The sequence below is a fragment of the Trachypithecus francoisi genome, unplaced genomic scaffold, assembly GCF_009764315.1.
Source record: "Trachypithecus francoisi isolate TF-2019V2 unplaced genomic scaffold, Tfra_2.0 Lachesis_group6, whole genome shotgun sequence".
In the NCBI taxonomy this organism is placed as follows: domain Eukaryota; kingdom Metazoa; phylum Chordata; class Mammalia; order Primates; family Cercopithecidae; genus Trachypithecus; species Trachypithecus francoisi.
In genome coordinates this window covers 48,712,005-48,738,182 of record NW_022681471.1, presented here as the reverse complement: position 1 = coordinate 48,738,182, position 26,178 = coordinate 48,712,005, and the positions used below count along the sequence as shown (strand labels likewise).

At 44.0% G+C, this 26,178-nt stretch overlaps 1 protein-coding gene and 1 pseudogene across 1 annotated transcript; one reads left to right on the top strand and one right to left on the bottom strand.

Moving 5' to 3' along the window:
- The first annotated feature begins 922 nt into the window (after positions 1-922).
- Positions 923-26,178, top strand: NXF3 (nuclear RNA export factor 3). The gene is made up of 20 exons (XM_033201476.1): positions 923-1,188; positions 17,157-17,325; positions 17,542-17,695; positions 18,336-18,419; positions 18,526-18,630; positions 18,755-18,835; positions 18,956-19,025; positions 19,182-19,270; positions 19,666-19,775; positions 21,374-21,410; positions 21,769-21,837; positions 21,917-21,972; positions 22,115-22,222; positions 22,342-22,400; positions 22,507-22,622; positions 22,718-22,760; positions 23,347-23,419; positions 24,231-24,360; positions 25,698-25,758; positions 26,000-26,178. Exons 1-19 carry the CDS (start codon positions 1,161-1,163, stop codon positions 25,707-25,709), a joined length of 1,593 nt encoding a protein of 530 aa, XP_033057367.1. The 5' UTR covers positions 923-1,160; the 3' UTR covers positions 25,710-25,758; positions 26,000-26,178.
- On the bottom strand, positions 5,471-7,557 carry LOC117077914 (annotated as a pseudogene).

Here is a 26,178-nt window from a genome sequence, read left to right as displayed (position 1 = left end):
CTTGAGATCTTACTGGAAGCTGCCAATTACCCGTTTCAGGTGTTTTTGTCTATTGGGAAACTGCCTCTTCCTGGTGCTGGCTGAGATCAATTATCATTTCAGAGAGGCAGTGTGACAACTGCTGAACCATCACCTGATGGTCACCTGACATGCCTGCCCCACTTATGCCTGACTAGCTACCTACTGTAATAAAGTGGTGAAAAATTCCAGAAAGTTCTGGCTGATGCCCTGGCACACAGAGAGGCTCCTAGTTTATTCCCTCTCGCTGGCCTGAGACTTTAAGAGCTACATTTCTGGCTTTAATCATTAGAAGTATCCATCTACACTGACTGCATTTTATTTTGTCTTTAAGAAAGTACTTGATTCTTTTCTACTTTCATTACAGTGACACACTGAACTTTGACTTTATATTTTCCTGGTCTTTTTTTTTTTTTTTTGTATTCTCTCTCTAGGATGGGCTTTAGTTAATTCCAGTCACATGAGTATTTTCAGAACATTCTCTTACTTTGCCCTAACTTAAGTAAACCACAAATATTATAAGAGTTTAGAAAAGCTGTGCATAGAGGGGGTCACCCATCATTCCATGGTTCTCATTTCCACTTTGTTTCTCCAGGTCACATCTGAATCATTCCAGACAAGCTCCTAGAGCTTATTAAGCCTCAGCACCTTCAGGGAGCTGGTGATTCTGAGTTCAGAGTCCCCTTGTGAGGAATATATGGAGAAAAAAGTAATGTAGCAAGTACAGAGCTTGCGCTAAGATAGGCACTCAGAGTTCTCTGACTCTGCAGAGTAAATGAATACAATGTAATGCACTGGAGAGGACCAGCAAGCTGAGTTCTCTGTGTTTGTTTCAGTAAGTATCTGGGTCCTAGGCCTCATGATTGTGATTGTTGCTAACCACCTTTGCAGGAGTGGCTACATTAGAAACATCTCCCAGGGTGTTAGGCTGGCGGCAAACTTTCGGGGGTGGTAAGAACAGGAAGTTAATTCTCCTCTGACTCCTAGGACACTCCTCTCTCTGCTTGGGGAAGGAACTTCCTGTAAGCAAGGCTTGGGACTTGCTCTCACCTTCCTCAGCAGCCCTCCTCAATCTTCTCCAAACTCCTGTCCCCAGGCCACACAGATTCTCCTCAAGAGAGCCCTGTAAGGACATTGGTAAAATGTCACTGCCTTCAGGACACACCATGGGTGAGTTGGCCAGCATGAGGCTGGAATCTCAGGTCTCCACAGGGCAAAAGGGACTGAGCCCCCTTCCCCACCTTACCCTAACCTACATGACACCCAGCCAGTCTCCCTTTAGATGGGGGTGGGCAGTGGCAAGGGCCCAGGCCTCAGTCTTGTGGTCTTCTCAGGGCCAGGGTTTGAGGTATGAGGATGGTCTCCTGAAGCAGGAGTTGGTGAAAATTAACATTCCTTGGTTGTACACCTAGAGGTGGTAGAGGGGCAGGGAATAATACATTTTTAATCTTCACACTAACCATTCAAGGTAGATTGTATTAACCCCTACCCCCGCCCCAGAAATTTCTCAAGGCCTGCTTTACGGCCCAGCGTATGACTTATTCTAGAATGTTCCATGTGTAGTTTTTCTGTGCAGTGTTCTATGTCATTTAAGCAAACTTATTACTCATGCCATTTAAATCTTCTCTATGTAGCTGAATTTTTGTCTGCTAGTTTTATCTGTTACTCAGAGAGGTGTGTTAAATTCCCACAGTCACTGTGGTTTTATTTCTTTCTTTTTTTTTTTTTTTGAGGCGGAGTCTCGCTCTGTCGCCCGGACTGGAGTGCAGTGGCCGGATCTCAGCTCACTGCAAGCTCCGCCTCCCGGGTTTACGCCATTCTTCTGCCTCAGCCTCCCGAGTAGCTGGGACTACAGGCGCCCGCCACCTCGCCCGGCTAGTTTTTTTTTGTATTTTTAGTAGAGACGGGGTTTCACCGTGTTAGCCAGGATGGTCTCAATCTCCTGACCTCGTGATCCGCCCGTCTCGGCCTCCCAAAGTGCTGGGATTACAGGCTTGAGCCACCGCGCCCGGCCATTTATTTCTTTATTTACTTAGATCAGTTTTTGCTTCGTATCTAAATATAGATTGGTCCATGTTAAGACATGCATACAAATTTAGAATTACTTTCTTTTTTTTTTTTTTTGGTATAACTTGAAACTTTATTTTTAAAGTATTCTGAAAAATTTTCAATAATTTTAACCACCACCTACTTCCCTTAAGCACACACACATTTTTATCTTACAATTATAAGCCTTATTGCAGTTCAAAACAAGAAACAACAATTCTACTAAGTTAGCCAGCCAATCAAACTACTTCAGTAAATAATCATGCTACAGCCTGGAATCACTCAAACAAAAAATTCTTCTAGTTCTCTTTAAAGATATTTGTTTATTTTTTCATAAAATCAAAGTAATTAATTCAACAATACTAACAGTTCTAGCATGCAACAAACCATCTAATATCTAATGTTAATTTTTTTTTTTTTTTTTTTTGAGATGGAGTCTTGCTGTGTCGCCCAGGCTGGAGTGCAGTGGCGTGATCTCTGCTCACTGCAAGCTCCGCCTCCCGGGTTCACGCCATTCTCTGCCTCAGCTACCTAAGTAGCTGGGACTACAGGCACCCGCCATCACGCCCGGCTAATTTTTTTGTATTTTTAGTAGAGACAGGGTTTCACCATGTTAGCCAGGATGGTCTCGATCTCCTGACCTCGTGATCCACCCATCTCGGGCTCCCAAAGTGCTGGGATTACCGGCGTGAAACACTGCGCCCGGCCTAATCTTCTTAACATGTATATTTTCATTCCTATAAAGTTTCCGTAAAAAGCTTGCAGTGATAATAAAGGTAAATAAGTACAGTTGTCCCTTGGTATCCACGGGGTATTGATTCCAGGATCCCCCAGCCTGCCCACCCACAGATACCAAAAATCCAAGTATACTCAAGTCCCTTACATAAAATGGCATATTTGCATATAACCAGCGCACATCTTCCTGTATACTTTATCTCTAGACTAATACCTAATGGAATGTAAATGCTATTTAAATAACAGTTATATTGTATTTTTTATTTGTATTATTTTAATTTTTTTTGTCCTAATATTTTTGATCTACAATTGGTTTAATTCACAGGGAAAGAGTCCGTGGATATGGAGGACCAACTGTGTTTTGTTACAGGTACTTCAAATAGCACTTTAGTACATCTTTGACAAAATTTTCACAATAGTCCAACTTTCAATATGAAAGAGCTTAAAAAGGCATGGGTCAAAAATAAAGTACAGGCCGGGCGCGGTGGCTCAAGCCTGTAATCCCAGCACTTTGGGAGGCCGAGACGGGCGGATCACGAGGTCAGGAGTTCGAGACCATCCTGGCTAACACAGTGAAACCCCGTCTCTACTAAAAATACAAAAACTAGCCGGGCGAGGCGGCGGGCGCCTGTAGTCCCAGCTACTCGGGAGGCTGAGGCAGGAGAATGGCGTAAACCCGGGAGGCGGAGCTTGCAGTGAGCTGAGATCTGGCCACTGCACTCCAGTCCGGGCGACAGAGCGAGACTCCGCCTCAAAAAAAATAAAAAATAAAAAATAAAAAAAATAAAGTACAGTAGTATCACTTAGGCAAATAAAGCTTCATAATCATACAAGCACAACAGTGTTAGGACTCTCCCTGTTTAGGTTGGGAAAAAGAGTATATAAAATATTTCCTTCAAATAAAATTACATAAATTGCTTAGAAAAATGCCAAAATCAATAATTTCAGACATACTAAGGAAAAAATCCTTGAACATTATTTGAAAATATAAACTAGTTATTCCTTGCTTTTGTGTAACGGATGAGTTCTGAAAAGTTTTGTATAAAGCAAATCTGTAAACTATTATCTTGCTTGCACTGGAGGAACATATCCCAAGGAAACCTAAGAGAAAGTGTTATTTAAAGCATGTGATTCTCCTCTGTTTTTGTTGGCTGTCTCTACGTAATAAACAGGCGCACTTCTATGTCATTGGGTGTGTTACTGAGACTGTCATGTTTCATCTCTGTAAAGTAAACCCAAGTTACTTAAAAATCACCTGTAGTAAAAGAAGCAAGCAATCACCCCCACCTACTATCCCTCCCGCCTCCCCCTTCCCCAAAGGGAGTTCTCAGATTATGATGCAAAACTTACAATTGTCATTTATCCACATTCTCAACAGAGGATTTTCCACTATATTTAAGTATGGTAGGATAATTCCCCCCTGTTCCTCTTTTCAGCTAGAAACATAATGATTAATTCCTTTTATGGCTGGAAAATGTCATTCCTGAAGATTTTATAAACAAAGGCAAATGTGAAGGACAATTTGTCATTATGAAATAAGTCCTTTGTAGTTTAGAATATTTTCCAAATCATAACAGTTCTATTTGGAATGATACCCACAACTCTACAAGCATCTTATCCCTCTACAGAATGACTACTATTGATTAAAATAAAAATTTAACAAGGATCAAAATAAAATTCTGTAGCATTAGACTCTTGCAAAAATAAAACTAAACTACCTAGTCATGCCATTGATCAAACTTAGAACAGGCTTAAATCATAGGACCACTCCATTAAAGAAGCATAAAAGAAAAGTTTACTACAATAAATTTAAAGTCTTATGGAGATGAAGGTCGCTAGAATAGAGTCTAGACTACTGCTATAATTGAGCAAATAAATGACTTGAAATTATCCCTCTGAAAAGATAAAACTGCACATATTATGAAAAAACTATGGCACTTGGAAAATATCCTGGTAAGTAACCTGGTAAATGTATATGGATACATCCTAGCTTCTTGTCTACTTTTAAATTATTTTGTGAAAGATGGCACTCACTGGGAAAAAAAAAAAAAAACCTTAATCACCTGAAGAAGTGAGATTACCACATAGTTCTAAAATAAATAGCTTTGAAAAGACCAGTGAAAAAATACTATAATTTTCTCATCCATTTTCACCTTTAATGCCTCTGTAGTTTCTGTAATTAAAAAAAAAAAAAAAAATCCAATGCAATTTGAGCCACATGTGGACAAAATTATGCTTCATATGAATGTAAAATAAATGAAATATAGCAGGCTATGTACTGCACTAAAAGCGAATTTTTGCCTCTCAGTTTTTTGAGTATATATAAAAAGAGATGGCATGTCTTAAGGAATAATTCTTTAAAAAATGAATTTGACTAAATTATTGTACAGCATCATGACTTTTATTTTTCAGTACAGCCAAAGCATATGTTTACAATATTAAAATGCCTACTTTATAGCATCAAATCATGTTCTTGCCTCTGAAAATTAAATTTGGCTGTTTCTAAAACATTGTATTAATTTTCTATGTATTTTACCTACTTACTATGCAGGACAAATACTTGTGAAAACCATTCAACTTAATGCAGGCCTCTTGATAAAAATGCATTTTAAATAATACAGGCTTTAAAATAAGGTCACCAGAGACCACAATTGTTAGTGGTTGCGACAGTTTACATAACCGAATCCAAGGCAACCACTTTCTCTTGTGGTCATTCTTAAATTGAGTAAGTTGATGTCTCTTCCAGTGAGGAGCCTGTCTGAATGTTTTGGCCACAAGCTGAGCATTCGAATGGTTTCTGCCCTGCATGAATTAGGTAGTGTTTTTCCAGTTTAGATGGAGATCAGAAACTCTTAGCACAAATACTGCATCGGTACAGGAAGACATCATTTTTCTCCTGATGCTCTGAATAACTGCAAAAAGATGGCTTTGCTCTGATTCCAAAAGTACATTAGGAAGACAGGGCTGCCTGGTGCTACCAGGAATAAAATCCTGTGAGTCTGCCTTAACTCCTGACATTTGATTTGACACTGAAACCTCGTATTTTGAACACCAGGAGCCTGACATTGTTGGGAATCATTATAGTTAACATTATTACCTGGATGATTAGAAAGATTGTTCAAGTTTCCAAATTCTACTTGGCAAAGGGATGCATAAGGACTCTTTTCATTATGAATCTGTTCATGTCTTTTTAAATGAGCTGTCTAAAAGATTTCCCACAAATATTACAGCCAAAAGGCCTCTGTCCAGTATGAATTAATATGGTCTTCTTTTAGTTTGAATACAGAAGGAATACCTTCTCACATTTGTCACAAGGCATATCTTATGTCTAGTAGTATGTTTTCTCTTGGAACTGAAAAACCACACTGAAGTAGTCCATTTATTAAATAATTCCTCACCTGATGAGCCACAGATTGACAAGTCTTTCTTATTCACCGAATTATCAATGCTTAATAAGTTTGCTGTTATAAGGATATCTTTCATTTTTTTCCACATTTTGGTTCTGGAACTGCTTTTGCCAAGAAAATGGCAAAGTCAATGTTTCTTTTTTTTTTGTTGCCAATTGTTTTATATGTTCCATGTTTGCCAAGAGAACCCACAAATGTTCTTTGGGTTTGTTCAGAGCTCAGCTCACCAGAAATACGATCACAATTTTTCAAGAAACTCTTTTTAAATACGTTTTTCCCAGATCAAAAGTTATCTAATTTTTTACTCCTAGCACGTTTAAGCTTGGCCAAGATTTTTTTTTAACAATGGTTTTATAGTTGTAGCTTCTTTTGAACCTGCTTGGAACGTTGCCACCTCTAGCAGGAAAACACATGTTTCATTGAGAATCTACTGTGATTCAAAACACTTTTCACACTTTGGACATTGAAAAGAGACAATATAAATTGAGTGGACATAAAGTGGATTATTCTACTCAGATTCACCAATATCACCATTTTCAAAACCATGCTGATTTGCCTTTAACTTATTAGGCAGGTCGATATTCTGTACGCCTCTTCTTTAATAAAAGAGCCCGAAAAGCCTTATTTCTAGTATGGATTTGTTTATGCTTCAGAAGTTTGCTTTGAATCTTAAATCCTTTTCGACAAAAACAACATTGAAAAGATCTTTCTTCTGAATGTGTAAGTTGGTGGATTTTTAAGTGAGGTGACTGTTAAAAAGATTTACTACACAAGACACATTTAAAAGGCCTCTGACCAGTATGAATAAGTACATGCCTATTAAGTTTTGACTGTGATGGAAACATCTTGCCACAGATTGGACTTGCATGAATATTCTTTCTTCTCTTCGTGTTATATGTGGGATTGGACTTACAGCACGGGTGTAATGCCCATCTTTCCTCTGGTAAAAAAAAAAGTATTATACACTCCATACATTGACTTTTCTTGCTTGGCCTCTAGCAATCTTCTGACCTGTTTAACCTTATTCTGATAGGTTTCATTGTGAAGTTGTTGGTGCTTCACAGATGTCTTCAGATTTTTTAAGTGGCACTGACAAACACTACATTTAAAAGGCAGATTATGAGTTAGTTGATGCCTCTCCAGATGAACTAGTTGTCTAAAGGTTTTATGACACACATCACATTCAAATGGCTTTTGACCAGTATGAATGAGATAGTGCCTAGCTAATTTTGTTGATGGTGTTTCAAAGTGCTAAGCAAATATTGCAAATATATGGCCTGTTTCTAGGTAGTTTGTTGGCTACCACGCACTGTTGAATCTTTAGCATTTTTAAATTGTTTTCAGCCATCATATTTTACAGTGATATACTCTGATGAGCTCCATAGTGTTCTTACACCGATGTTGCCTCAAGGCTGAAAGTCTGTTGATTTTCTTGTCTTGACTAGTACCATTAAACGATGTGAGGATTTCATGAAGTAGGCGAACAAGAAATGAAAGACCTTAGCGGAATTGAGGCAGGTCCGACCCCTCCCTGGGGGTCTTTCCACTTCTCAATCGGGTTTCTGAGTCCTCCTCACACACCTGGAGCTGGTGAGGGCCTGGGAGCCACACACCTCAGGCCCAGGTGCCGCGAAGGCAGTGCGCACACTTGCTTTCTTAGTATCTTCTTGTGATGTGAACCTTTATCATTATGAGTTCTTTTCTCTAGTATTTCTTAAAGTATATATTTTCTCTTACTAATATGGTTATATAAGCTTTCAGTCGGTCATTGTGTAAATGGTATACATCGTGCCATTTTTCTTATTTTCAAATATTCTATATTATTAAATTTACATGTTTCTTTTCAGATAATTTGATGGAATTTTTTTTTTTTTTTATTATACTTTAAGTTCTAGGGTAGATGTGCATGACGTTTATATCATGTATAACTCCCCAATGCAATCCCTCCCTCCTCCCCCCTCCCCATGATAGGCCCCAGTGTGTGATGTTCCCCTTCCGAGTCCAAGTGATCTCATTGTTCAGTTCCCACCTATGAGTAGAACATGCGGTGTTTGGTTTCTCTTCTTGTGATAGTTTGCTAAGAATGATGGTTTCCAGCTGCATCCATGTCACTACAAAGGACGCAAACTCATCCTTTTTGATGGCTGCATAGTATTCCATGGTGTATATGTGCCACATTTTCTTAATCCAGTCTGTCACAGATGAACATTTGGGTTTATTCCAAGTCTTTGCTATTGTGAATAGTGCCGCAATAAACATACGTGTGCATGTGTCTTTGTAGTAGAGTAATTTTAATCCTTTGGGTATATACCCAGTAGTGGGATGGCTGGTCATATGGTACATCTAGTTCTAGATCCTTGAGGATCGCCATACTGTTTTCCATAATGGTTGAACTAGTTTACAATCCCCAACAGTGTAAAAGTGTTCCTATTTCTCCACATCCTCTCCAACACCTGTTGTTTCCTGACTTCTTAATGATTGCCATTCTAACTGTGTGAGATGTTATCTCATTGTGGTTTTGATTTGCATTTCTCTGATGGCCAGTGATGATGAGCATTTTTTCATGTGTCTGTTGGCTGTATGGATGTCTTCTTTTGAGAAATGTCTGTTCATATCCTTTCCCCACTTTTTGATGGGTTGTTTGTTTTTTTCTTGTATATTTGTTTGAGTTCTTTGTAGATTCTGGATATTAGCCCTTTGTCAGATGAGTAGGTTGCAAAAATTTTTTCCCATTCTGTAGGTTGCCTGTTCACTCTGATGGTAGTTTCTTTAGCTGTGCAAAAGCTCTTTAGTTTAATTAGATCCCATGTGTCAATTTTGCTTTTGCTGCCGTTGCTTTGGTGTTTTAGACATGAAGTCCTTGCCCATGCCTATGTCCTGAATGGTACTACCTAGATTTTCTTCTAGGGTTTTTATGGTATTAGGTCTAACATTTAAGTCTCTAATCCATCTTGAATTAATTTTCGTATAAGGGTAAGGAAAGGATCCAGTTTCAGCTTTCTACTTAGGCTAGCCAATTTTCCCAGCACCATTTATAAATAGGGAATCCTTTCCCCATTTCTTGTTTCTCTCAGGTTTGTCAAAGATCAGATGGCTGTAGATGTGTGGTATTATTTCTGAGGACTCTGTTCTGTTCATTGGTCTATATCTCTGTTGTGGTACCAGTACCATGCTGTTTTTGGTTACTGTAGCCTTGTAGTATAGTTTGAAGTCAGGTAGCGTGACGCCTCCAGCTTTGTCCTTTTGACTTAGGATTGTCTTGGCAATGCGGGCTCTTTTTTGGTTCCATATGAACTTTAAAGCCGTTTTTTCCAATCTTCTGTGAAGAAATTCATTGGTAGCTTGATGGGGATGGCATTGAATCTATAAATCACCTTGGGCAGTATGGCCATTTTCACGATATTGATTCTTCCTATCCATGAGCATGGTATGTTCTTCCATTTGTTAGTGTCCTCTTTGATTTCACTGAGCAGTGGTTTGTAGTTCTCCTTGAAGAGGTCCTTTACATCCCTTGTAAGCTGGATTCCTAGGTATTTTATTCTCTTTGAAGCAATTGTGAATGGAAGTTGATTCCTGATTTGGCTCTCTGCTTGTCTGTTACTGGTGTATAAGAATGCTTGTGATTTTTGCACATTAATTTTGTATCCTGAGACTTTGCTGAAGTTGCTTATCAGCTTAAGGAGATTTTGGGCTGAGACAATGGAGTTTTTCTAAATATACAATCATGTCATCTGCAAATAGGGACAATTTGACTTCTTCTTTTCCTAACTGGATACCCTTGATTTCTTTCTCTTGCCTGATTGCCCTAGCCAGAACTTCCAACACTATGTTGAATAGGAGTGGTGAGAGAGGGCATCCCTGTCTGTGCCAGTTTTCAAAGGGAATTTTTCCAGTTTTTGCCCATTCAGTATGATATTAGCTGTGGGTTTGTCATAAATAGCTCTTATTATTTTGAGGTACGTTCCATCAATACCAAATTATTCAGCGTTTTTAGCATAAAGGGCTGTTGAATTTTGTCAAAAGCCTTTCTGCATCTATTGAGATAATCATGTGGTTCTTGTCTTTGGTTCTGTTTATATGCTGGATTACGTTTATTGCTTTGCGAATGTTGAACCAGCCTTGCATCCCAGGATGAAGCCCACTTGATCATGGTGGATAAGCTTTTTGATGTGCTGCTGATCCGTTTTGCCAGTATTTTATTGAGGATTTTTGCATCGATGTCATCAGGGATATGGTCTAAAATTCTCTCTTTTTGTTGTGTCTCTGCCAGGCTTTGGTATCAGGATGATGTTGGCCTCATAAAAAGAGTTAGGGAGGATTCCCTCTTTTTCTATTGATTGAAATAGTTTCAGAAGGAATGGTACCAGCTCCTCCTTGTACCTCTGGTAGAATTCAGCTGTGAATCCATCTGGTCCTGGACTTTTTTGGTGGTAGGCTATTAATTGTTGCCTCATTTTCAGAGCCTGCTATTGTTCTATTCAGGGATTCAACTTCTTCCTGGTTTAGTCTTGGGAGAGTGTAAGTGTCCAGGAAATTATCCATTTCTTCTAGATTTTCTAGTTGATTTGCGTAGAGGCATTTATAGTATTCTCTGATGTTGTTTGTATTTCTGTGGGGTCGGTGGTGATATCCCCTTTATCATTTTTTATTGCGTCTATTTGATTCTCTCTCTTTTCTTCTTTATTAGTCTAGCTAGCGGTCTGTCAATTTTGTTGATCTTTTCAAAAAACCAACTCCTGGATTCATTGATTTTTTGGAGGGTTTTTGTGTCTCTATCTCCTTCATTCTGCTCTGATCTTAGTTATTTCTTGCCTTCTGCTAGCTTTTGAATGTGTTTGCTCTTGCCTCTCTAGTTCTTTTATTGTGATATTAGAGTGTCAATTTTAGATCTCTCCTGCTTTCTCTTGTGGGCATTTAGTGCTATAAATTTCCCTCTACACACTGCTTTAAATGTGTCCCAGAGATTCTGGTATGTTGTATCTTTGTTTCATTGGTTTCAAAGAACATCTTTATTTCTGCTTTCATTTCGTTATGTACCCAGTAGTCATTCAGGAGCAGGTTGTTCAGTTTCCATGTAGTTGAGCGATTTTGATTGAGTTTCTTAGTCCTGAGTTCTAGTTTGATTGCACTGTGGTCTGAGAGACAGTTTGTTATAATTTCTGTTCTTGTACATTTGCTGAGAGAGTGCTTTACTTCCAATTATGTGGTCAATTTTGGAATAAGTGCGATGTGGTGCTGAGAAGAATGTATATTCTGTTGATTTGGGGTGGAGAGTTCTATAGATGTCTATTAGGTCCGCTTGTTGCAGAGATGATTTCAATTGCTGGATATCTTGTTAACTTTCTGTCTCGTTGATCTGTCTAATGTTGACAGTGGAGTGTTGAAGTCTCCCATTATTATTGTATGGGAGTCTAAGTCTCTTTGTAGGTCTCTAAGGACTTGCTTTATGAATCTGGGTGCTCCTGTATTGGTGCATATATATTTAGGAGAAATAGCTCTTCCTGTTGATTGATCCCTTTACCATTATGTAATGGCCTTCTTTGTCTCTTTTGATCTTTGATGGTTTAAAGTCTGTTTTATCAGAGACTAGGATTGCAACCCCTGCTTTTTTTTGTTCTCCATTTGCTTGTAGATCTTCCTCCATCCCTTTATTTTGAGCCTATGTATGTCTCTGCATGTGAGATGGGTCTCCTGAATACAGCAGACTGATGGGTCTTGACTCTTGATCCAGTTTGCCAGTCTGTGTCTTTTAATTGGAGCATTTAGTCCATTGACATTTAAGGTTAATATTGTATGTGTGAACTTGATCCTGTCATTATGATATTAACTGGTTATTTTGCTCGTTAGTTGATGCAGTTTCTTCCTAGCCTCGATGGTCTTTACATTTTGGCATGTTTTTGCAATGGCTGGTACCGGTTGTTCCTTTCATGTTTAGGGCTTCCTTCAGGGTCTCTTGTAAGGCAGGCCTGGTGGTGACAAAATCTCTAAGCATTTGCTTATCTGTAAAGGATTTATTTCTCCTTCACTGATGAAGCTTAGTTTGGCTGGATATGAAATTCTCGGTTGAAAATTCTTTTCTTTCAGAACGTTGAATATTGGCCCCCACTCTCTTCTGGCTTGTAGAGTTTCTGCCGAGAGGTCTGCTGTTATTCTGATGGGCTTCCCTTTGTGGGTAACCCGACCTTTCTCTCTGGCTGCCCTTAAGATTTTTTCCTTCATTTCAACTTTGGTGAATCTGGCAATTATGTGTCTTGGAGTTGCTCTTCTGGAGGAGTATCTTTGTGGCGTTCTCTGTATTTCCTGAATTTGAATGTTGGCCTGCCCTACTAGGTTGGGGAAGTTCTCCTGGAGATATCCTGAAGATGTTTTTCCAACTTGGTTCCATTTTCCCCTCACTTTCAGGCACCCCAATCAGACGTAGATTTGGTCTTTTTACATAATCCCATACTTCTTGCAGGCTTTGTTCATTTCTTTTTCTTCTTTTTTCTTTTGGTTTCTCTTCTCGCTTCATTTCATTCATTTGATCCTCAATCACTGATACTCTTTCTTCCAGTTGATCGAGTCGGTTACTGAAGCTTGTGCATTTGTCACGTATTTCTCGTGTCATGGTTTTCATCTCTGTCATTTCGTTTATGATCTTCTCTGCATTAATTAGTCTAGCTGTCAATTCTTCCACTTTTTTTTCAAGATTTTTAGTTTCTTTGCGCTGGGTACGTAATTCCTCCTTAGCTCTGAGAGGTTTGATGGACTGAAGACTTCTTCTCTCATCTCGTCAAAGTCATTCTCTGACCAGCTTTGATCCGTTGCTGGCGATGGGCTGCGCTCCTTTGCAGGGGGAGATGCGCTCTTATTTTTTGAATTTCCAGCTTTTCTGCCCTGCTTCTTCCCCATCTTTGTGGTTTTATCTGTCTCTGGACTTTGATGATGGTGACGTACGGATGGGTTTTGGTATAGGTGTCCTTCCTGTTTGATAGTTTTCCGTCTGACAGTCAGAAGGACTGTCTGTTGGTCTGTTGGAGATTGCCTGAGGTCCACTCCAGACCCTGTTTGCCTGGGTATCAGCAGCAAAGGTTGCCGAAGATAGAATATTGCTGAACAGCGAGTGTACCTGTCTGATTCTTTCTTTGGAAATTTCCTCTCAGGGGTGACGCCACCCTGTGAGGTGTGGGGTGTCAGACTGCCCCTAGTGGGGGATGTCTCCCAGCTAGGCTACTCAGGGGTCAGGGACCCACCTGAGCAGGCAGTCTGTCCGTTCTCAGATCTCAACCTCCGCGTTAGGAGATCCACGGCTCTCCCCAAAGCTGTCAGACAGAGTCGTTCACGTCTGCACCGCCCCCGCTCTTTCCCCTAATGGACTGCAGCTGTGCGCTGTCCGCAGAGGTAGAGTCTACAGAGACAGGCAGGCTTCCTTGAGCTGCTGTGAGCTCCACCCAGTTCGAGCTTCCCAGCGGCTTTGTTTACCTACTTAAGCCTCAGCAATGGCGGGCGCCCCTCCCCCAGCCTCACTGCTGCCTTGCGGATAGATCGCTGCAGACGGCTGTGTTAGCAGTGAGGGAGGCTCCGTGGGCGTGGGACCCTCCCGGCCAGGTGTGGGATATATTCTCCTGGTGTGCCTGTTTCCTTAAAGCGCAGTATTGGGGTGGGAGTTACCCGATTTTCCAGGTGTTGTGTGTCTCAGTTCCCCTGGCTAGGAAAAAGGGATTCCTTTCCCCCTTGCGCTTCCAGGTGAGGCGATGCCTCGCCCTGCTTCAGCTCACGCTGGTCAGGCTGCAGCAGCTGACCAGCACCGATTGTCCGGCACTCCCTAGCGAGATGACCCCAGTACCTCAGTTGAAACGCAGAAATCACCCGTCTTCTGTCGCTCGCGCTGGAGTTGGAGACTGGAGCTGTTCCTATTTGGCCATCTTGCTCCGCCCCCCGCGAATTTTTTATCTAGTGTGATACTCTCGGCCTTTTAATTTGGAATACTTAAGTCTAATTTCTTTTAATGAAAATATAGGTATGATTTGGTTTAAATAGACCATATTACTATTTTTATACTTATTTATTTATTTATTTATTTTTGCCTGTTTTAAGTTCTTTTTCCACCTCTCCTTTGAAATGATTAATAGTTTTAACTATTAAATTTTACCTCATTTGGCTAAAAAGTGGAACGTTCTGCCATTGTTGTAGTGTTTATCCTTAGGATTACAATATATATCTTTGGCCTATCACAATTCAGTGTAAGTCAGTTTTTTTTTTTTTTTCGAGATGGAGTCTTGCTCTTGTCGCCCAGGCTGTAGTGCAGTGACGTGATCTCGACTCACTGCAACCTCTGCCTCCCGGGTTCCAGCAATTCTCCTGCCTCAGTCTCCCGAATAGCTGGGATTACAGGAGCTTACTAACACACATGGCTAATTTTTGTATTTTTAGTAGAGATGGGGTTTCACCATGTTGGTCAGGCTGATCTCAAACTCCTGACCTCAAGTAATTCACCCACCTGGGATTACAGGCATGAGCCACTGTGCCCGGCCGGTTGGTCACATTTTTGCCCAATTTTTGTTACATTAACATCATTATGGAATGTATGTCTTTTCTTTAGAAATGTTTTTCCTTGGCCGGGCGCGGTGGCTCAAGCCTGTAATCCTAGCACTTTGGGAGGCCGAGACGGGTGGATCATGAGGTCAGGAGATGGAGACCATCCTGGCTAACATGGTGAAACCCCGTCTCTACTAAAAAATACAAAAAACTAGCCGGGCGAGGTGGTGGGCGCCTGTAGTCCCAGCTACTCGGGAGGCTGAGGCAGGAGAATGGCATGAACCTGGGAGGTGGAGCTTGCGGTGAGCTGAGATCCGGCCACTGAACTCCAGCCTGGGCGATAGAGCAAGACTCCGTCTCAAAAAAAAAAAAAAAAAAATGTTTTTCCTTAAAGTACACTTTCCTCCTATTATTTTTTGAGACAGGATCTTGCTTTGCCTTCCAGGCGGGAGTGCAGTGGCTTGATCATGGCCCACTGCAGCCTTGACCTCCTGGGCTCACGTGATCCTCCTGCCTCAGCCTCCCAAGTAGCTGGGACTACAGGCACATGCCACCACACCTGGCTAATTTTTTTTTTTTTTTTTTTAGATGAATTCTCCCTCTATTGCCCAGGCTGGATTGCAGTGGTGTAATCTTGGCTCACTGCAACCTCTGCCTCCTGGGTTCAAGCTATTCGCTTGCCTCAGCCTCCTGAGTAGCTGGGACTACAGGTACACACCACCACGCCCAGCTAATTTTTTAAAAATATATTTTTAGTAGAGACAGAGTTTCACCATATTGGCCAGGCTGGTCTCGAACTTCTGACCTCACAATCCGCCCTCCTTGGCCTCCCAAAGTGCTGGATTACAGGCATGAGCCACCACACCCTGCTGGCAATTTTTTTTTTTTTTTTGAGACGGAGTCTTGCTCTGTCTTCCTAGGCTGGAGTGCAGTGGCACCATTTCTGCTCACTGCAAGCTCCGCCTCCTGGGTTCACACCGCATCCGGCTAATTTTTTTGTATTTTTAGTAGAGATGGGGCTTCACCATGTTAGCCAGGATGGTCTCAATCTCCTGACCTCGTGATCTGCCCATCTCGGCCTCCCAAAGTGCTGGGATTACAGGCATGAGCCACCACCAGCTGGCTAATTTAAAAAAAAAAAAAAAAAATTTGTAGGGGCCGGGCACAGTGGCCAAAGCCTGTAATCCCAGCAGTTTGGGAGGCCAAGGTGGGCAGATCACTTGAGGTCTGGAATTTGAGACCAGCCTGGCCTGGAGGTCTGGAATTTGAGTCCCAGAAATAAGGAGAGGGAACAGTGGAGAAGGTGGAGAAGTAGTGTTAGATATGCTTACCACATTTTGTGTGTTGTTGTTGTTGTTTTGTTTTGTTTTGTTTTTTTGGGACAGAGTCTCGCTCTGACGCCCAGGCTCGAGTGCAGTGGTGTGATCTTGGCTCACTGCAAGCTCCGCCTCCTGGACTCACTCCATTCTTCTGCCTCAGCCTCCCAAGTAGCTGGGACTACAGGTGCCCGCCATCAAGCCTGGCTAATCTTTTGTATTTTTAGTAGAGACGGTGTTTCACCATGTTAGCCAGGATGGTCTCGATCTCCTGACCTTGTGATTCATCCGCCTCAGCCTCCCAATGTACTGAGATTATAGGCAAGCGCCCACACGCCCGGCCGCGCTTACCACTCTTTTTAAATTCTCTCTTTCACTCTTCTGGTAATTAATTTCCATAATTATGTCTCTCCAAGATTCATTCTGGATATTTTCTTCAGCAATGTTTTCATTTATCTGATTCTTCCTTGAGGCAGGGAACTTGCCTTTGACCTTGAGCCATAATACCAAGCTTTTAGGGTAGATTTTATTATTCTCCAAGTAGAGGTGGAAATTGAGGGTTAGAAATGATAAGCAATTTGTTCCAGGTTACCCAGACTGAAAAGGGCAGAGCAAGGACTATCATCATAGATCAGCATCACCCAAACCCAAACCCTTTCTGCTGTGCTTGTTTTCTCCTTGGCTGTGAATGTTCCCTAACTCTCATCTCCAGGAGGTGAAACTATAGTGAAGTCTTTCAACTTTTTTGGCACTGTGGTAGACTTCTTTCTAGATTATAAAAATCACCAGCCTGTGCAACACAGGAAGACCCCATTTCTAAAAAAAAAAAAAAAAAAAAAAAAATCAGCCAGATGTGGTAGCATGTGCCTGTAGTCCCAGCTACTTGGGAGGCTGAGGTGGGAGGATCTCTTGAGCCATAGAGGTCAAGGCCACAGTGAGCAGTGATCATGCCACTGCACTACAGTCTGGCAATAGAGCCAGATCTTGACGCTAATAAATAAATAAATAAACAAACAAACAAACAAACAAACATCAGTGAATTTTTTCATTATCCATTATATTTTCCCAAGATTTTTTTCTGGTATTCTAAGTGTTGATGTGCTGTTCTCAATTTAAGGTCACACTGATCAAGTTGCTCAAAGAAGAGCAAGATGTTCGGATATTTACCAAAGGAGATTGAGCAGTAGGTCTGAAAAAGTCAATCCTGGCATGCATTCTTCATCCCATCAGCAGCAAGATAGAGAAGCAGCAATGCATGGTGCCCACGTGGACTCTTCAGTAAGATAGTAAGTGACTAGTCAGCATGGCTGGAATGTACCAGCCGATGAAATACATAACCATGTAGCTGAATATGTCACTCTTTCCAACTTGACAGAGAGAGGAATGACAGAACTCGATTAATGGTTGAGCAAACTTCATTGTAGCCCTGGTATCAGTGGATCAAATGTGTGTAAAAGACTTTCAGAGCATATGCGAACTACCTTTTCTCCACTTGCTCACAGCACCCCCTACGCTATTTCACCCTATAATCGGAAAGGCAGTTTTCGTAAACAAGACCAAACCCATGTTAACATGGAGAGAGAGCAAAAACCTCCAGAGAGAAGAATGGAGGGGAACATGCCGGATGGGACCTTAGGGAGCTGGTTCAAGATCACAGTGAGTGTCCTGGCAAAATGGATCTAATGTTCTGAAGGAGAACAGGGGGAACTGTGTTGGATTTGTGTAGACACTAGATCCTTTTGTAAGGGCAGGAAAGTTTGTAATCTGTCCTTTATTACTAGGAGTTAACATCCTAGATCATCTAAGAGTAAATTCAGAGAAGCAATGTAAAGGAAACTGACTGCGGAGAGAACGGAAGAGGTCATTTACAATCAAAGGAGGAAACGAATGCTAAGGAGATAGAGTATCTCCACACCAGATGCTTCAGTTTGGCTCAAACTAAGGGTGTGAGGGGTTGAATTAGTGGGGTCCTTGTCAAAGGGGCAGGCCTAGTCTGCCTTAGGTAGACTCTTGTGGGACTTTATAAAAGAAAGCTCATGTTAAACATCTTAAATTGATTATTCTAAGAAAACTGAATAGTAAGAAAGGGTGTTTAGGAAATCCATGTGTGCTTAGAAATAATAGATATTAGAAATGATGAATGACATAATAATGAAATACATAAGTTAGCAATAATGGATGTTGTCCTATCTTCAACTATTTTAAAGTCTGAGAGGAACATATTTGGGTCCAATTTTAATGTTTAATTCCATTATGTCAGTCTCCTTTCCTCACTCATTCTTTCTTTCACTCATAGGTTCCCTTCGGCATAAAATACAATGAGAAGTGGCTGCTGAATTTGATTCGGAACGAATGCAGTGTACCCTTCATCCCAGTTGAGGTAAGAAAGGACCGTGAGGCAGACGAGAGAAAACAGGACAGGTTGGGGACTGGATGAGCAGAGACTCTGGCCTCATATGTTATTTCTCTTGCAACTCTCCCTATAGTTTCACTATGAAAACATGCATGCCAGCTTCTTTGTGGAGAATGCCAGCATCGCCTATGCACTGAAGAATATCAGTGGCAAGATTTGGGATGAGGATAATGAAAAGGTGTGTGTCAAGTGAATGACCAGGGTTAGCATCGAGCAAGAGGGCAGAGCAAGTGTGAGGTCTTACTTGATCTTGGGGCTCAAAGTTCCTAGTGCTTACTCAGCCCCTCTTGGGTTCTCTGCAGATATCAATCTTTGTCAGCCCTGCTGGTATACCCCACTTTGTGCAGAAGGAGCTGAAGTCAGAAAAGGTGGAGCAGATAAAGGTAATAGAGACTTACGGCAAGTTGTTCACACAAAGCCAGACCCACTGCTTCTTCCCCACCTATTGCCCCCTTCACCACCTCAACTTCAGAGCCTCTGAAAACCATCTCTATACTCTGCAGCTGGCCATGAAGCAACAGTGTGATGTTTCCCAGGAAGCTCTTGATATCCAAAGACTCCCCTTTTACCCAGGTATGGCTGATAACAGTAATTCTATGGCAGATGAGGGCAGAGGTGTCTGTGTGAGATGGAGACTTAGAGTTGGCAACTTGGGGAGGAGTTAGTGCTGATGCTGTACCAGGCGGGTCCCTCTCAGACTTCTGATTTTCTCCTCTCTGCTTTCTGGAGACATGATGACCCGTAATACTAAAATGGCGTCGAATCCTGGAAAGTGCATGGCTGCCTCCCTGCACGTCCATGAAGAGAACATACCTACGGTGAGGCCTTAGGCTCATGCTGTGATTGAGGGTGAAGGTGGAAGAGATTAGCTAGGAGGCTAATTGGTCTAAGATATCCCCTGCTGGGGGCCTTCACTCTTAATTCTTAATTCATTCCTCACCATAGCTTTTGCCCTTGAACCCAAACAGCAACAAAGCCTACCAGAAGCTTGACATTATGCCAAAGGCCCCCGACATTAACAAGCTGAATTTCTTGAAAAATAAAATGAGGTGTAATACTCAGATAGTTCTTTGAAGAAAAAGGGGGAGGAGGGTTCATTAGGGTAGTGACAAGAGGCAAGAAAGTGGATTTGTTGGCAAGGGAGGAGACTGAGGGTGCAGGGCCCTCCGGGTGCTCTTTCCTGAGTCTATGTGGTTCTTCTGCATAATTGCAGGTGATGTCTGCAGAGGGGATGGACAAATGGAAAGGGATAGAGCCAGGAGAGAAGGGTGCGGACAGAAGCCCAGTGTGCACCACCTTCTCGGATAACTCCAGCAACATAAAGTCAGTCATACCCTCTGTCACCGCCTGGGGCCCTGACCTGTGCTTGATAGTGCCCTTCTGCAGGAGGAGGCAGCACTGGTCTTCTGGGAGGACCACAGACCCTCTTCTTCCCCCTCGCCCCACTCCTCTCTCTGTGTCACTCACTCATCTGTGCTTAGAGGTCTCCTTTCCTTCATCTGACATGCTGCCCTTTTCACCTGCTCTGGGATGCATTTCCCGCCTGTCTCCACCCAGCCTCCTTCAGCGTGCCCTCTGTGAGTGTGCAACAGGAAGTGGGGCTCCCCCACTTCCCCAGGACCAGCAGTATTCAGGTGCTGGTGCCCCGGACCCAGAAGAGTCCTCCAGCCCAGGTCTTCATGCTGAGACAGGCCTTCCTGCCTCCATGCTGAGACAGGGTTTCCCTCCCCTGTCCTGAAGGGGATTCTCCTTCTCTTGCTCCAAATAGGTTCTCCCACCCGTCCTGAGCTGGCATGGGGGCTTCCCTGCCCCATACTGAGGGCTGAGGCCCTGGGTGGCTGCTGTCATGCCATCTCTTCTCTGGCCCAATGCCAGGAGCTGGGCCCTCCTCGGGGAGAAACCTGGGTTTCCTGAGTCAGGGGACCAAAAGTGGGCCACCTTCCTGAGGCAGGAGTGGAAGGCAAAGGGCAGAGGAGGTTGAGGAGACAGGCCTCTCGGGGCACTGCCTCTCCTTCCCTCCACAACTCACATTGTCTTGCCTGGGCCCTCAGAGGAGTCCTGGATAGCCCAAGACAGGTAGCATTCCTCGGTCAAGGCGTCAGCACAGAGGGGCACAGGTGTCAGGGACCATCACAAGAGAATGCTGTGGTCGGGAGAGGGGGTCCCCAGACTCTGAACCCCATGCTGAGCTAGGGCCTGACCCTTTACTCCTCCATTTCCCATGCCCAGCTCAGACTGAGCTCACACAGGTGAGAAAGGCTCCAGCTGCATCCAGTGGGCCCCAGCCCAACAGGTGCATGTTTGCCTTACCTGCCTCCGTCCCCAGAATCAGCTGGGGGTGGTGAGGGAAATGGCTGCAGCAGGGGCGCCCTTTTCTTCTCTCTTCCTCCTTGAACTCCACCACCACGGTAGAGCATCTTTCCCTTCCCTTTGCTTTGCATCCTGTTTCTCCATTGTCTCTCCTCTCCTATGTCTCACCTGTCTCTCCCTCCCCTACCTTCACCCCGTTTCTGCCATCATCCCCCTGCCTTCCCCTTCCTGCCTCCTGAGCCTGCATCAACCCCCTCCCTGTCCCAGCATCCTGGGCCATCCCTAAGAGCTGACCTGGTCTTGGACAGGGCCAGGCCAGGCAGATTGATGGACACCCAGTGAGGTAGCAGAGCCCTGGGCTCCCACCCCATTTCCTGCTCCCTGTGGAGCCTTCAGTGGGGACCTGGACAAAAGTGAGAGAGGGATGGAGGGAGGGGAAGAAAGTCCTGAAGCCTGGGCTCTCAATGCTGCCCAGGGCTGCAGGGGCAGGGACTCCGGAGTGTGGGTGAACACACTGCACTGTGTCTCTGATGTAGGTGTGATTGCTCCCATGAGGAGGACAGCTCCACAGTTTCGCTTACTGTTGTCCATTTTGTTTTGATTTTTGGCAGCTCCATCCTGGAATTGTTCCCCAAATTATTAAGCCTGGTAAGCATATTTCTTGATCATTGACTTTCCTAATTGGGACTGATGCTGCCCCCAACTGCCCCAAACCCCTTTAGATATTGTCCCAGTTACATTTATGGCTCTAACCCTTAAACCTCAAGGGAGGGGGAAGGTGCTACAGTCCCATGTGGGAAATTGGCAGAGCCTGTGGAGCTTCTTCACACAAGTTCACAATAGCCTTCAGGTGGCGGCAATCCCGATTGTAGTCTTGCCCATGTAATTTCCAGAATGCTTTCACACCTGATTTCTGATCGCACCCTCTCCTGGGTCTTTCCTTTTCCCTAATTATCCAGTGCCACCTCCCTACTTTGCACTATTGACTTCCTCTTGCCTTCCCCAGGACGGCCAGCAGTCACCCAGACCAACTCTGTGTGGTACTGAAGCCCACAAGATGTTACCAACCTGTAAGGTGAGAAGAGAGGATCCAGCAGGGTGGTGCATGAGAAAGGGGGGGTACCATCTGTGGTCCTGGGGACTCTTTATTCCAGGGAAGCTTCTTTGGATCTGAGATGTTGAAGAATCTGGTCCTGCAATTCCTGCAGCAGTAAGTATCCCTGGGAATCTGAGGCAAGAGAGGGTTAGGTCAGATGAGGTTACCCAAGTACAAGTCTGCCCACAGTGAGACTTTTAAGTCTCATTTGGCACCCAGGCCACAGAGGTAGCCTATCCTCACTGGTCCCCAACAGGTATTACTTGATCTATGACTCTGGAGATCGACAGGGTCTCCTTAGTGCTTACCATGATGAGGCCTGCTTCTCCCTGAGCATTCCCTTCAACCCCGAGGACTCAGCCCCGTGAGTATTATAGCTCAGACCCTGTCTGGGGCCATGTGACTCCCCTGCAGAAAGACACCAACTCCTGGAAATGCCCTCGCTGGCCGGACCACCCACTCCTGCTCCTCTTTTTCTCTTAGGAGCAGCTTATGCAAGTACTTCAAGGATAGCAGGAATATAAAAATGCTCAAAAACCCCTGTAAGTGCGTGATGGAGAAGACTGGGCAGGGTAAGGGGGTGTGACAGGAACAATCACACAACCGAGGTGTGGCAGCCCCCCAAATCCTTGCTTCTCTTCTCTACAGACCTGAAGGGGGCACTGCTGAAGCACACAAAACGTGACATTGTGGACTCCCTCAATGCGTTGCCCAAAACTCAGCATGACCTCAGCTCCTTCCTGGTGGACATGTGGTGCCAGACGGTGAGCACCTGCTTCCTCCCTCGGGCAGGCCCAGAGAGCCAGAGGTGGGTAGGAGGTTAAAGGGGATCCTGAGCATCTGAGCCCTTCCCTTTCAGGAATGGATGCTCTGCTTTTCTGTCAATGGGGTGTTCAAGGAAGGTGAGTGTCTGTAGAGTCCCTTCCCCAGATCCCTCACTGCTCCCTCCCCCTGGCTGGGCTCCCTCTCAGAACTCCCCCAGCTTCCCTGATTTCGTTCCTTTCCTTCCTCTTGTTCCCTCTGTGTTTTCCTACCCCAACTCTGCCCACAAACCACCCTGATCTGACCTAGGTCCACGCCTGTCTGCCCTGCACAACTCAGGCTTGCATTAAGGACACAGACTATGGAGTCTGACAGCTCTCATCCCAGGTCCTTACTCTGTGAACTTGTGCTAGTTACTTAACCCTTCACTTCCCTCATTTGCACAATGGGGCTAATATAACCCATCTCTTGGGCTACTGTGAAATAGGAATCAAGTGAAATTGTGGTTTTCACAGGGCCCCACACATGATAAGGGCCCTATCACTGGGAGCGGATTATTCCTGTTCTTGCCCTCCCCATTCCTACCACATCTGCCTGACTCCAAGTGAGCAGTTATCCTGGTCTGGCCCCCTTCTGTGTGAGTGTCAAGCAAGACTGATTGGGAAAACCGTGTGAACATGTAAAACCTGTGCAACTCTAAGGCAATGTTGTTTGTTGTCTTTGAAGTGGAAGGACAGTCTCAGGGTTCTGTTCTTGCCTTCACCCGGACCTTCATCACTACCCCTGGCAGCAGTTCCAGGTTAGTGCTGTGTTGTGGGTGGGAGCACCCATCCCAGCCTGGGGCCAGTGGTGTGGGAATGTGGTGGTGCAGTCCTCGGGGTGTTCTCAATGTTGTAAAAAACCGACAGTCTAGTGTAATAGTTAAGAGTATGGGCCAGGAGCAGTGGCTCATGCCTGTAATTCCAGTATTTTAGGAAGCTGAAGGTGGGAGTATTGCTTGAGCCCGAGAGTTTGAGACCAGCCTAGGCAACACAGTGAGACCCTGTCTCTACAAAAACACTAAAAATTAGCTGGGTGTGGTGGTGTGCATCTATCATCCTGCCATTCAGGAGGTTGAGGTGGAAGGGTCTTGACCCCAGGAGGTTGAGGCTGCAGTGAGCCTAGATCACATCACTGCACTCCAGCCTGAGTGAGACCCTGTATTGAAAAAATTTTTTAAACTGTGTGGGCTCTGGAGTCAGAGTATGAGTTCTTTCCTGATGCAATACTCACTGTGACTTTGGTCAAGGCATATGACCTCTTTGTAATTCAGAATCTTCCTTTGAAACTGGTGATTACACTGTCTATTCCCTTGGGCTATTGTAAAGGGCAAATGTGAGTGTAAAACCATCCTTGGGTTGTAGGTAAACCTGCAAAACTGGTGAAGCATGTAGGCAATCTCTCCAAAGGTGGGCTCTGTGGAAGGGTTAGAGGGTACCAGCCAAAAAGCTAGGAGGCAGGCACAGTAGAGGTATCGAAGAAATCAGGTTTCTGAACAGTAGGAAAAGATCCTTGTAGGGGTGGGGAGACGTCTTTCTCTCCAGCTACCTGATGGCCCATTTTTCCTCCAGTCTGTGCATCGTGAATGACAAGCTCTTTGTGCGGGATATCAGCCACCAAGGGACCCAGAGTGCCTTGTTCACCCTAGTGCCCACAGCCTTCTCCAGCGTGCCTGCCTTCTCCCAGGAGCAGCAGAAAATGGTGCAGGTTTTCTCTGTCCAGTCAGGGATGAACTACCAGTTGTCTCAGAAGTGAGTGCTGGGCCGGGCGTGGTGGCTCATGCCTGTAATCCCAGCACTTTGGGAGGCCGAGGTGGGCGAATCACGAGGTCAGGAGATCGAGATCATCCTGGCTAACACGGTGAAACCCCATCTCTACTAAAAATAGAAAAAAAAAATTAGCCAGATGTGGTGGCTGGCGCCTGTAGTCCCAGCTACTTGGGAGGCTGAGGCAGGAGAATGGCGTGAACCCAGGAGGTGGAGCTTGCAGTGAGCTAAGATTGCGCCACTGCACTCCAGCCTGGGCGACAGAGCAAGACTCCGTCTCAAAAAAAAAAAAAAAAAAAAAAAAAGAAGTGAGTGCTGGGTGTGTATGGTGATTAGTGATTGGTATGCGCTGGGAGGAGCAGGGGAATGAATAATGGGAACTTGCAGATGGCTGGCTTTGCTTCTTTATTTCACTCAGTATCAACTGTACATTTCCCTTTTGGTATATATTCAGCTACCTAGTTATTTTGAACAGGTGTACAGTACTTCTCTGAATTCTGTCAATTGAGAAAAATGACGAGACAAGTCTCAATCATTGTAGGAGGGTTATTTGCCAAAGTTAAGGACATGTGCCCGGGAGACAGGTCTACACCTTTCAAAGATGACTTTGAGGACTCCGGATTTAAAGGGGAAAGGGTAGAATATTGAGAAGTACACAATTTTCATGTAAGGGGGAGGGTGGGGAAAGATAGTTACTCATGCCTTTGTCTGGCTCAGTGAATCTGCATTTTTTTATATAAAGATGACATAGACAAAATGGGGCGGGGGAGCAATCAGATATGCATTTGTGGCTGGTGGACAGGGGGGTGACTGTACCTGTAAAGATAAGCTATCAATTTACATTGTCGTGGTGAAATTTTAATAGAAACACCTTACAGTAAAGATCTTGCAGCTCACGAGAAATTTCCTTGCGGACAAAATATGGGGGAAGCGTGTAGCTTTTCATCTTATAGCCATCTTATTTAGGAACCGAAAGAGGAGGCAGGTTTGCATGACCCAGTTCCCAGCTTGACTTTTCCCTTTAGCTTAGTGATTTTGGGATCCCAAGATTTATTTTCCTTTCACAGTTCCGTGGATCCTGTTCCTTTGTTGGTAGATATTTCGCTTTTCAGGGTTGGTAGACACTTGGCTTTTCACAGGGTTCCTTCTGCTGCAATAAATTCCAGAAAACACAGACATGTTTCTGTTGCATAGATTAAGAAATGGCATTGTATTGTCAGAGTGTCTCCACTTGGGTCTTAATGGATGTTACCTGTCCTTCCTCCACTACAGCTGCCTTCATAACAACCAGTGTGACTACGTCCGAGCTCCTCATGTTCTTGCATGGCCCAAGGTGAGGTCTAGGAATTCAGGCCAAGTGAGCAGAGGTTGGGTGACCTGGGGATGGAACTTTGGGCTTCCGGCTCTGCTGATCTCCCAGCTCCCTCCTGAACTTCCTCTCGGCCAAGGGCAAGATCCCAGAGAAGGCCCTCACATAGCCTGACCTAGGATTCTGAAAACAAAGCCCTAAGAGGAAATCCTTAAGTGTCATCATCTTCAGCCTCATCATCTTCCCTGTATTTTTATTCCAATAGATGTATTTCGCTGTGACTGAACCAGGAGATCTGGCTCGGGCTAAGAAGCCAAAGCCCAACTCACAGGGCTGACTCTCATCCTTCCAAAGGGGCCAGTTCTGTGCGCTTGTCCACCCTTGTCACCCCCAGGATCTCTGTTTCTTTTCACAATAAAGAATGATGTTGCTTGTTATGTCAAA